The sequence below is a fragment of the Bos grunniens genome, chromosome 22 (assembly GCF_055505025.1).
Source record: "Bos grunniens cultivar Pamir isolate PY7600 chromosome 22, Bosgru_T2T1.0, whole genome shotgun sequence".
Lineage (NCBI taxonomy): Eukaryota > Metazoa > Chordata > Mammalia > Artiodactyla > Bovidae > Bos > Bos grunniens.
In genome coordinates, this window is record NC_141186.1 from 16,550,401 (window position 1) to 16,562,902 (window position 12,502).

Here is a 12,502-nt window from a genome sequence, read left to right on the forward strand (position 1 = left end):
CTCTTACGCAAGATACAGTCAGGATCTTGGGTGGATCTCAGGGCCATTGTGCGATATGAAAAAAGTCAATCTCACAGGATTACATGCTGTATGATTCCATTTATATAACATTCTTCAAACAATAAAACTAAAGAACAGATCAGTGGTTGCCAGGGGTCAGGAGTGCAGGGAGCAGAGGTGTTGGTGGCTATGGAAGTGCAGCCGAGGGGACCCTCGTGATGCTTCCAAGTTTGCACAGGCTTTTTTCTTCTGAAACTTTCCCATATGCAACTGACCTTCTCTGCTCTTTTTTTTTTTTAATTGAAATACATTTGATTTACAACATTGTGTTCATTTCTGGCGTACAGGAAAGTGATTCAGTCATATATACATATATGTATTCTTTTTCCTATTCTTTCTCATTATGGTTTATTACAGGATACCGAATATAGTTCCCTGTGCTCAACAGTAGGACCTTGTTGATATTTTATACAGCAGTTTATCATACTAACCCCAAACTGCTAATTTATCCTCCCACCCCACCTCCTTTTCCTTAGACAGACTCTTGTTTGTCTTCTATGTCTGAGGGTCTGTTTCTGCTTCATAAAAAAGTTTATTTCCATCATATTATTGATCCCATATATAAGTGATACCATATGGTATTTGTGGTATTTGTCTTTGTCTTACTTCGCTTAGTATAATCATCTCTGGCTCCATCCTTGTTGCTGCAAATGGCATTATTTCATTCTTTACTGTGGCCGAGTAATATCCCATTGTGTGTATATATGTACCACATCTTCTTTATCCATTCATCTGTCAGGAGACATTTAGGTTGTTTCTGTATCTTGGCTGTCGTAAATAGTGCTGCTATGAACATTGGGGTACATGTATCTTTTTTATAGTTTTTGAAGGGATTTCCATGATGTTTTCCATAGTGGCTGTGCCAGGTTACATTCACACCAACAGTGCAGGAGGGCTCCCTTTTCTGCACACCCTCTCCAGCACTTGTTATTTGTAGACTTTCTGATGGTGGCCGTTCTGACCGGTGTAAGGTGATGCCTCATTGTGATAGTTAAGATTTGCATTTCTCCAATAATTAGCAATGCATCTGACCTTCTCTAAATCCTCTTTATCTTTTATTGGTCACGTCAGATGTCCTTAGGAACCTTTGCTTAACTGTCCCTTCACCCTGATGTGGCATTTGTTACGCTGAATTCTGATTCCTGTTTTGTTTCCCTGCACCCTGACCATGAGCCCCTGACAAACAGGGGCACAAACTCTTAATCTCTACACTCCAAGGGCCCATCTTAGTGCTTTAATTCACTTACAGATGCTTCATTCAAAGTGAATTCAGTTGAACTAAAGTAAATTCTGAAGAAATAGACTTGGAGTTGAAATACATAGACTTTATTTCATTATACCTTCATTATACCATTTAATTTGTGTAAACTAAGATTTCTACCTGAATATTTACATATTGGTACTTAGGACTTATTTTTATTTGGAACGTATTTATTTTCTTTTGCAATCCCTTCAGTTCCTATCTAAAAGTCCCTAAGATTTACAGTGGTTTGTTTTGAATATTAATATTTACAGCATTCCATAGTCTTTTTCTTATCACTTACTTGAACTTTCCCTATAGGAAAAAAATTTTCTTGTTAGAATTTCTCATACCATTGATTGGAGTCCTAAATTTGGACTCTTAAAGTAACAAAACTAAATATTCCTTCCTTTTCCTTTTTTTAAATACTGTAGCTTTTTGAAAGATTACCGAGTTATTTTGACCTGCAGAGGAGGCTGACACATTTGGAGGACCAAATAAGCTATCTTCTCGGCGGCATCCAAGTTGTTTATATTGAAGAATTACAGCCAGTGTTGACACTTGAAGAATATTACTCTCTTCTTGACGTGTTCTATAATAGACTCTTGAAAAGTCGAATACCTTTTCACCCTCGAAGTCTGCGTGGTTTACAAATGATCCTTAACAGGTAAGTATCTAAAACAATTACTTTCATTCATTTACTCATACCGCTTGTATATGTATTGGATGAAATTGTTTTGTATTTCCGTGTGTGATTCTTAGGAGTTAAAGAAAGGAATGTTACTACCTCCATTGGCAACACTTTTTACACATGAGAAAAGTCAATATGAGAGGATTAGAAAGATTGAGTTTCTTGAACATTCTGTAAATACCTTGCCACTTACAGGGCAAGTCAGTCCTGTGGAAAACTATAGGATTAAACCAATGTGAAATCAGCAGTGTGCACTTCCGGCACTGTGCTTGGAACTTAAATGCATTCTCTCTCTTTAGCTCTCAGAACCTCACCATGGAGTGGGTTTCTGCCCCCGTCTTACAGATGAGGAAGGCCACAGGAAGGATGTGGTCATCCTGATAAAATGTGTCTCTTTGGGGACAGCAAAACTTCAAGGCAGTTTTGCTCTACCTTTAAGGTGTATTTTCTTAATGAATTCCTTTTCCATTAATCAGACTAATAAAACCGTTCCTCAGGGATGGAACTTACGGGATGGAGAGATGGCTGATTTTTCCTTTTATGTATCCTTTATTACAGTGACAGATATGCCCCAAGCCTGCATGAACTCGGGCATTTTAACATCCCAGTCCTTTGTGATCCAGCGAACCTCCAGTGGTTTATTCTCACCAAAGCCCAGCAGGCAAGAGAGAACATGAAGAAGAGAGAAGAGTGAGTACTCTCAGCCCTCTTCCTGTCTTACCATTCTAATCTCGTCTAATACTGAAAAATATTTAGGTATTCAGAAAGGTGGGGTGGAGGGATAAATTAGGGGGCTGGAGTTAACGTATACATTAGTTTACGTATGAAATAGATCATTAACACACACCTACTATACAGCACTGGGAACTCTACTCAACACTCAGTAATAACGTATATGGGAAAAGAACCCAAAAAAGAATAAGGTGTATGTGTATGTAAAACGGAATCAACTTGTGTGACATAATAGAAACACATTGTAAATAAACTATACTCCAGTAGAAAATACGAATTCCATGGTAAGAGAAAATACAAATGCCTATCCTCGACCCCTCTATCCTGATGGGCTACGCTGCTGTCACATCCCATGGGCCTGAGCGGCCGTGGGTCCCCAGGGTAGACTGTTCCTGGCTGGGGGAGGTGGGAGGATGGGTATGTAAATGAGCCCTTCCCGGGATCTGCAGGGCCCAACCTTCAGATCCAGGCTGGCCCTCCTCCACCCACACTAAGCCTACTGTTGCCCACGAATGCTGGACGGCTCTGTGCTGGAAGAGCTGTGGAAAGTCACCCTGTCTCCATGTTGCCTGGTGGTAGGGCTTCCACATCCAAGCTCCTTCCTTAGAGTCGCTCCACCTACACAGGACAGCAGCCTCAGCATCAGCGATTTGCTGGGGGTAAGATTTGTTCGGAGAGTGATAGGTAAAGGAAAAAAAGTAATGGGACACAAGCCCTTCCGTGTTGGTTCAGGCACTTTCCACTCCAATTTAGAATCTAGAAACACAACTTCTAGGGCTCTGGTTGCCCGAGGAAGCAGGATTGGGTGTGAAAAATGCTGCGGCCTTGTGTGGCCACTTCTTATAACAGCAGCTTCCAACCAGTGCTGATGGACACTTAATATGCACAAGGCCTACAGGGCTGTAAATGACACCTGCCTTCAAGAAATGTCCTGCAGTAGGTAGTTGAAAGAGGTGGCAAAACAGGGCAGACTTTCAAGAACCCAGTCTCAAACTGTTTAAGAAAAAAGTACATGAAAAGATGCTGAACATCGCAAAATACTAGAGAAAAGCAAATCAGAACTACAACAAGGTATCTCCTCGCACCTGTCAGAATGGCCATCATCAAAACACCTACAAACCACAAATGCTGGAGAGAATGTGGAGTAAAAGGAAACCTCCTCCACCCACCATTGGTGGGAATGGACATTGGTAACAGCCGCTGTGGAGAACAGTATGGAGGTTCTTTAAAAAGTAAAGCTAGAGCTAGCATATGATCCAACAGCGCCACTCCTGGAATCACCCAGAAGCAGCCTACGTATCCAGAGAAAACCATCCTTCAAAAAGGAATGAACGCACCCCAGCGTTCATTGCAGCACTGTTTACAATAGCCAAAACATGGAGGCCACCAAAATGTCCCATCGATAGAGGAATGGATAAAGAAGATGCAGTACATGTAGCAATAGAATATTACTCAGACATAAAAGACAATGAAATAATACCATCTGCAGCAACATGGATGACTTAGAGATGATCAGAGAAAGTGAAGTAAGTCAGAGAGACAAAGACAAGTATCATAGGCTATCAGGTGGAATCTGATAATCAGGTGGAATCTAAAAATTGATACAAATAAAGTAATTTACAAAACAGACTCATAGACCTAGAGTATAAAGTTATGGCAAAAGGGGAAAGGAGAAGGAGTACGTCAAGGCTGTGTATTGTCACCCTGCTTATTTAACTTCTATGCAGATTACATCATGAGAAACGCTGGGCTGGAAGAAGCACAAGCTGGAATCAAGATTGCCCGGAGAAATATCAATAACCTCAGATATGCAGATGACACCACCCTTATGGCAGAAAGTGAAGAGGAACTAAAAAGCCTCTTGATGAAAGTGAAAGAGGAGAGAGAAAAAGTTGGCTTAAAACTCAACATTCAGAAAATGAAGATCATGGCATCTGGTCCCGTCACTTCATGGGAAATAGATGGGGAAACAGTGGAAACAGTGGCAGACTTTATTTTTTTGGGCTCCAAAATCACTGTAGATGGTGATTGCAGCCATGAAATTAAAAGACGCTTACTCCTTGGAAGGAAAGTTATGACCAACCTAGATAGCATATTGAAAAGCAGAGACATTACTTTGCCAACAAAGGTCCATCTAGTCAAGGCTATGGTTTTTCCAGGGGTCATGTATGGATGTGAGAGTTGGACTGTGAAGAAAGCTGAGCGCTGAAGAATTGATGCTTTTGAACTGTGGTGTTGGAGAAGACTCTTGAGAGTCCCTTGGACTGCAAGGAGATCCAACCAGTCCATTCTAAAGGAGATCAGTCCTGGGTGTTCTTTGGAAAGACTGATGCTAAAGCTGAAATTCCAATACTTTGGCCACCGCATGCAAAGAGTTGACTCATTGGAAAAGACTGATGCTGGGAGGGATTGGGGGCAGGAGGAGAAGGGGACGACAGAGGATGAGATGGCTGGATGGCATCACCGACTCGATGGACATGAGTTTGAGTGAACTCCGGGAGTTGGTGATGGACAGGGAGGCCTGGCGTGCTACAATTCATGGGGTCCCAAAGAGTTGGACACGACTGAGTGACTGAACTGAACTGAAGGGAGAGGATAAATTAGGTGGTTAGGATTAAGATATACACACTAATTTATATAATTAACAAGGACCTAATGTAGAGCACAATACTCAACACTCTTTGTCATAAGCTATCTGGGGAAATTATCCAAAAAAGAGTAGATACAAGTGTATGTATAACTAGGTTTAGTTGCCCTGTAGCTGCTGGAAACACAACATTGTAAATCAAGTATACTCCAAAGATTTTTTTTTTTAATTTTATTTTTAAACTTTACAATATTGTGTTAGTTTTGCCAAATATCGAAATGAATCCGCCACAGGTATACACGTGTTCCCCATCCTGAACCCTCCTCCTTCCCCATACCCTCCCTCTGGGTCGTCCCAGTGCACCAGCCCCAAGCATCCAGTATCATGCATCGAACCTGGACTGGCGACTCGTTTCATACATGATATTATACATGTTTCAATGCCATTTTCCCAAATCTCCCCACCCTCTCCCTCTCCCACAGAGTCCATAAGACTGTTCTATACATCAGTGTCTCTTGCTGTCTCGTACACAGGGTTACTGTTACCATCTTTCTAAATTCCATATATATGTGTTAGTATACTGTATTGGTGTTTTTCTTTCTGGCTTAGTTCACTCTGTATAATAGGCTCCAGTTTCATCCACCTCATTAGAACTGATTCAAATGTATTCTTTTTAATGGCTGAGTAATACTCCATTGTGTATATGTACCACAGCTTTCTTATCCATTCATCTGCTGATAGACATCTAGGTTGCTTCCATGTCCTGGCTATTATAAACAGTGCTGCGATGAACATTGGGGTACACGTGCCTCTTTCCCTTCTGGTTTCCTCAGTGTGTATGCCCAGCAGTGGGATTGCTGGATCATAAGGTAGTTTTATTTCCAGTTTGTTAAGGAATCTCCACACTGTTCTCCATAGTGGCTGTACTAGTTTGCATTCCCACCAGCAGTGTAAGAGGGTTCCCTTTTCTCCACACCCTCTCCAGTATTTATTGCTTGAAGACTTTTGGATCGCAGCCATTCTGACTAAGAAATGGGAATTCCCTGGTGTCCACTGGCTGAGACTGTGTGCCCTCAATGCAGGGGGCCCAGGTTCGATCCCTGGTTGGGGAACAAGATCCCACATGCCCCAGCTAAGACCCAGTGCAGTCAAATAAGTAAATATTCAAAAAAAAAAAATGGGAGGACCATTTTCAGTGTTGAGAGTAGAAACTAACAGCCCAATATATGAAAAATGTGTTCTACATTTTATGTTGTTTTATTTGGTTATAGCTTGTAGCAATTGTATGTTTTGTTTTTGACATAACAGGTTGAAAGTCATTGAAAATGAATTGATGCAGGCTTCCACGAAGAAATTCTGTCTGGAAAAGTTTTACAAGGAGCCCAGCGTTTCTAGTATACAAATGGTGGATTGCTGTAAGAGACTTCTAGAACAATCGCTGCCTTACCTACAAGGGATGCACCTTTGCATTTCACATTTCTACTCTGTCATGCAGGATGGAGACCTTTGTATTCCTTGGAATTGGAAGAATGGAGAAGCCATTAAATAACACAGAAATCTATATTATTTTTTAAAGAGATAAGAAACTGTTATACTTATTTAAAATCCACAACTTGATATAACAGTATTATTTACATGTTACAGGAACAGCGTTTCTAATTGCTGCTTTGGAAGTAGACTTTTTAAATTAATTTCTATTAGGAAACTTGTTTTTAAAAGGTTTTACCTGCCAATGGTTTCTTATTCCCCCCCAGATAGTGTTTATCTGATTGGCAGAAAAGATGTTGGAAAGAATGTATTTGTAGTGGTATGAAAATGGAGGATTCTACCTCCATGAAAGAGAGAGAGAGGTTCTTTTTTTTTATATGAGTGGACACTGGTAAGTATAAACAGGTCTCGTTCAGTATAGCTCTGAAGTCGTGGAACTCATTTCCACATGCAGCAGTTCAGCGTGCAACTTAATGATTGTGTCACATGGTATCAGTACACACACCTGACTTTGTAGCCAATCATCACCTCTTGAGTCCAAAACAGGCGACATGGGCAGCACAAACGCATGAGCCAAATCTTGCCTAAAGACAGAGTCGATGGGAAAAAGTCGTTGCGTGAATATACGATATTGCCGTTACCATAAGCCATCTGCAACAGTTTGTTAAAGCACCGAGTCCCTTCTCTGTTCTCCTGACACTACCACAACATTGTTAATCGGCTGTACCCCAATACAAAATAAAAAGTTTGTTACAAATAAAGTTTTCCTACCCGTTAAGATACTGTAACTGTCGGCAGCCTGTAACCAAAAGACAGTGAACTTTTTTTGAATCATTGAATGAGGTGATTGATTTGTTTTCATGGACAGACACTACCCAGAAAAATGCTTGTGTCTCAAAGAGTACCACCAAGTAGGGTCCAGTTTAAAATGATTCAGACCACTCAGGATCTGTCACCCTCTCAACCCTGGTCTTCCAGTGGCTGGAACACAGATCGAAACGCCCGAGTCACCTCCTGTCCACAGTTGCGTGGACTTCGCTGAACCCATAACCCAGGCCCAAGCTCTGTAGACACAGGGCTCCTCTGCAGATATTTCCCTTAGGATAATATTTTTTTACCAGATCCCAAACCTCTTCTGCTTATTTCTCAAAAGGACTAGGTGAATCCAGGTCTGTAACACCCATTTTTGAGGCTCTTGCTGCCAAGAAATAAAGGAAATTTTCCATAGAGTATTAGGCAAAGAGATGTTAAAATCGATTCTAGAAATATGTTTTAAATTTATCTAAAGTTGATTATTTGAACGGTTAAAGTACACATGTGTGTTTGAATAAGTATTGATTTGTATTTAGTATAGTTTGTGCATACCACCCCTTTTAACCTGTGCCTAACAACCGTACTTATTTTTTTTTCTAATGTAAAAATGTTGCTGCCTATGAAAGTTTTTCAGAACCAAATAATAGGAGTGAAACATTCTTCAGAGGTTACGCAGGAAGATTACTGGAGGGACTTTAGTGGTGGCACAGTGGTTAGGGCTCAGTGCTTTCACCACTGAGGGCACAGGTTCCATCCCTGGTTGGGGAGCTAAGATCTAGTGAACTGCATGGCCAAAAAATTTTTTAAAAAATGGGAAAAATAAGTTCGGATTATGCCATTTCTAAGATCAGCTAATACAGAATCCTCAGTAATATGTTTTGAATTGCACTTTGTCTCAGAAGTGTTACATAATAAATAATACGTTAACCAGATCATCGCTTTCTCATTATTCATTAATAGTTCACAACTATTTCAACATAAAGGAATTTACCAAAAAAACCATTGCCTGTTTATGCCTGTTTGACTTCCTCTCCCAATCTAACAAAAAAGTTCTGGAAAATTCTCTCCCGCCACTGAAAGCTAGGACAGGATCAGACCCCTCTAACCTTGAATCCTCAGCTCTCCATAGGGACCTGAGCCCTGAGCTCGTCCAGGGGTGCACCCTCTGCCCGGGCCGTCCCCTCAGGGAAGTGTTCATGAGGCACATGACTGCTGTCCACAGGCCCTGCTTCTTCCTCTCTCTCCTCAAATCCTCCTCCTCCAGGCAGCCTCCCCGAGTCATGAGAGGGCTGTGGCCCTTGAGGCGTGGACAGTTGGGCAAGAGGAACCATGGCTGCCTCAGGAGCCAGCTCACCTTTGGAAACTGCTAACCCTTGGCCTCAGTCTCGCCATCTGTTAAAGGAGGCCCAGGGCATGTTCTTGGAGCTCCTTCTTACCCTGAGTCTGACCCTGGAAAAGAGCTCTCCCTTGGATGGTCCTTGGCCACCAGCCCAGGTGCCTCTTGCTCCTTAGCAGTTGGAAGAGGAGGAGGAAGTGGAGCTACCAGTGGCCAGAGCAGACCTAAGTTGACATCAGGGGACCCTCTTCCCCCCTACATCCCAGCTACTGCAACCTGGTTCTACTGGTCACTCCAAACCCTTCCCTGTTACAGAGCACTTTAGGGACTTTTTTCTCTAAGCTGACGTGTTTCATACAGGGAAACTATAGGGTGAAGACTTGGCACCAGGCCCTTCTGTCTGCAGCAGGCAGGAGACGTGGGATTAGAACCCAGGCACCCCAAGCGCTGTGAGGCATCCACATGGGCAGGAGCACCCCCAGCTCTGGGAGCGTCCACCCCCAGGTCAGCACCAGGCGTTGGCAGGACCCCCACACGTCCAGCAATACGACGGTCCTGTGAGGGTGGACAACCTTGGGGTCAGTCGTGTCAGTCCTGGCCACAACGGTGCACACAGATCAGTGGGGGGTCAGGGCTGACTTTACCCGGCCCTGGGTGACCATTGTGAGGACCAGGAGAGGTGGTGCCCCTCTGCTCCTCCTGGGTGACCTGGCAGTGGCCTGGGCCTTGCCCCTCCGTCCAAACTGCTCAGGCAGCCCCCACTGTCCCTGCTTTACCTGGTCCAGGCCGTGCACTGGGCCCCACCAGTGGCTATAAGTGTCGTTCTGGAAGCAACATCTGTGTACGTCTGCCCCAAAGTCCACCACAGTAGCTCATGCCAGGGGAGCTGGCTCAGCACAGGGCGTGGCCACGCAGGAAGGAGCCATTGGATTTCATCCTCAGAGTCTTCTCTGAGGAGGTCAGTTTTTCTTTCTGTCACCACCTCAGGCACTGGCCTAGACCAGGTGTCAGCAGGCATAAGGCAGGGTTTCCAGGTGAGTAGGACAACAGCAGGAAGGCATCAGAAGGTGTGACAGAGAGGCACGACACCACCCATGTAGACAGCGGCCCTGGGAACTCGCTTTATTTGCACCTACAAGACAAGTAGGATGAATGAAGGGGGAAGAAAGGACAGGACTTGCACCCCTAGGAGAAAGCTGTGGAAGAGGAAAGGTTCCCTCACTCCGGGAAGCCCCTTCACTGGCAGGGAGATCAGTTGGGACCGCAAAGGAGTTTGAGGCTTAGAGGAGAGCAGAACAGCCAACATGTGGCAGGCAGGACAGAGAGACCGATCAGCAGGCGGTCCTGGCCACCTCTGCACTCCCCAACCCAAGTCACACATCTACTGTTGCACACGGGGGCTGAGGTGCAGAAACTCCGTCTTCAGCAGACAGACCCGGGGAGAGGGCTGGGGTTTGCTGCCTGCTGACACTAGAATGTGGTCTGGGCCACAATTCGGGGTGCAGAGGACAGAGCCCGAGTCTGCCATAGAAGCCTCACTTTTAACACACACGCGAAGAGAGGGGCGCGTCCCCACATCAGCCTCACTCACGCTCCGTGTGTTCAGTGGGCACAGCTCTGCTGCCAGCAGCTCTGGGAGCACTGGAGCCAGCAGGCTGCCCACACGTGGAGGCGGGGCTGAAATCTGAGCCAGTTCCCAGGGGCTGTTTGTCTTTGTAGACACAGCGACTGTGGGACATTCCTGGTGCTCCCATGCTGGGGCGGGTCCCACACTAGCAGCAGCGGGCTTTGCGGGCGCACACCCAGAGGAGAGCAGATTCTGGGCTTATTCCATAGCTCCCACAGCAGGTCCGGTGCCAGACTTGAGCACATCTGCACCTGCAGTTTTACAACCACAGTGCCTGAGAAACACCTGGGCCAACTGTTAGTGTTCCCATGAGTGAGAACGGGCAGTCCCACGAATGAGGCGGGGCTGAGTGCAGTGCCAACAACATGTACTTTGTGAGCAGGCACGACGGATGATGGGCGACACTGTGGAGACACTTCCCAGTGGACACATCTGCAGAGGAGTATTCAGCAGCTCCTCTCTCAGCAGGCTCAGACGGTTAGAGAGTCTGCCTGCAGGGCGGGAGACCGGGGTTCGATCCCTGGGTCCGGAAGATAGATCCTTGGAGAAGGGAATGGCAACCCACTCCAGTATTCTTGCCTGGGAAATTCCATGGCCGGAGGAGCCTGGTGGGCTATAGTCCATGGGGTCGCAAAGAGTCGGACATGACTGATCGACTGACTCACACACTCCCAGCAGGAGCATTCCAGTCCCACCTCCCTCACACCACAGCTTAGAACCAGACCTGGAGGCCTCTGTCCTAACAAATAGGAAGCAGATCCTGCTCCCGGACAGGGCCGTGACAACCACAGAGCAAAAAGGAGGCCCCACTCCACATCCAGGGCAGGCTCCAGTCATTGTACCACCCACCACAACCACACCTCCTATCCGGGGGATAATGGCTAGCACACACTGAGGAAAGATGCGACAGGCAGACATACTAAAAACAGCGCTCACGCCAAAAATATTAGACTCACACAGGCTACGCAGGGATGGGCCCACATAAAAACAGCCCTTCAAGACCAGAGTAGATAACTGGTATTTCTTAATTCACAGAGACAAGTAGGAAGGAAAAGGAAGAAACTAAGAACTAAACTGATTAAAAGAACAAGAGAATTTCCCTGAAAGACCAAATGATGCAAGAGACCTCTCCGATCTCAAGAGATCCCGAGATCAAAAAGGAGGTCATAGAGGTCATAAAAATACTGAAGGAATTAAGAAAAGCCATCAGTAGAAATGCAGATCACTGTAACAAGGAAATAGAAACTAGAAGCCCCTGCCTTCACAGCTCTGTGATCCTCACTCCACTCTGACTTGAGAACCACCCACAAATCTTTTTTTTTCTTTTGGTCATGTTGCTGAATCTTAGTTCCCTGACCAGGGATGGAACCTGTACCCCCTGCTGTGGAAGTGAGGAGTCCTAACCACTGGACCACCAGTGAACTGCTCCACCCACAGATCTCTATTTTTCCTTCCCCCATTTCATGTCCCACACGTGCACACACACACACTAGCCCATAGTGCAGACCTTGGGTGAAGTATGTGGTCTTGTTAATTGTACGGCCCTTGCTTGAAAGAGGTGTGGGGATAACGGTTACACTCACTGCTGGCTAACTTTCCAGATTAGACACCCTATGGACAGTCAGACCAACCTGGACAGGAAATTTCTGCCAAGCTTTTGTCACATGAACACGGTCAGCAGAAGAGGCCCTGCTAGGTCATGAAGCAAAAGACCAAGCCATGCTATATGCTCCAAGGGCTCTGGGTGGTTTGTCCACAGGATGAATAATAGTCACTGTTCCCCTGGGGACTCTGCTGGTATAGACAGAGCCCTGGTCCCTTTCCCAGGCTGAGCTTGAACCTCTCTGGGCATCCCTGGGACACTTGCTGGGACTCTTGAGGGCTAGATAGAGTGAGGCTAAGAAGCTCCTGCAAAGTCAGGACTAGGG

The 12,502-nt window shown here is 45.2% G+C and overlaps 2 protein-coding genes across 10 annotated transcripts in view; one reads left to right on the forward strand and one right to left on the reverse strand.

The window, feature by feature from the left end:
- TCAIM (T cell activation inhibitor, mitochondrial) overlaps positions 1 to 8,543 on the forward strand; it is a 38,221-nt gene extending 29,678 nt beyond the window's left edge. For all 9 annotated transcript variants that reach the window (XR_015151032.1, XR_015151033.1, XR_015151031.1 and 6 more), the window contains 3 exons: positions 1,735 to 1,967; positions 2,550 to 2,681; positions 6,619 to 8,543. Coding sequence is in view for 6 of the 9 variants with exons in the window: in XM_086366443.1 (XP_086222569.1) it covers positions 1,735 to 1,967; positions 2,550 to 2,681; positions 6,619 to 6,859 (606 nt within the window). In the remaining 3 variants the exon portion in view is untranslated. The remainder of the gene's footprint in view (positions 1 to 1,734; positions 1,968 to 2,549; positions 2,682 to 6,618) is intronic.
- A 5-nt stretch (positions 8,544 to 8,548) lies between these two features.
- Positions 8,549 to 12,502, reverse strand: part of LOC147348127 (zinc finger protein 445-like) — a 76,129-nt gene continuing 72,175 nt past the window's right edge. Inside the window, exon 8 of the mRNA XM_086366324.1 lies at positions 8,549 to 10,079. Within this exon, the coding sequence (XP_086222450.1) occupies positions 9,955 to 10,079 (125 nt within the window). The 3' untranslated portion in view covers positions 8,549 to 9,954. The remainder of the gene's footprint in view (positions 10,080 to 12,502) is intronic.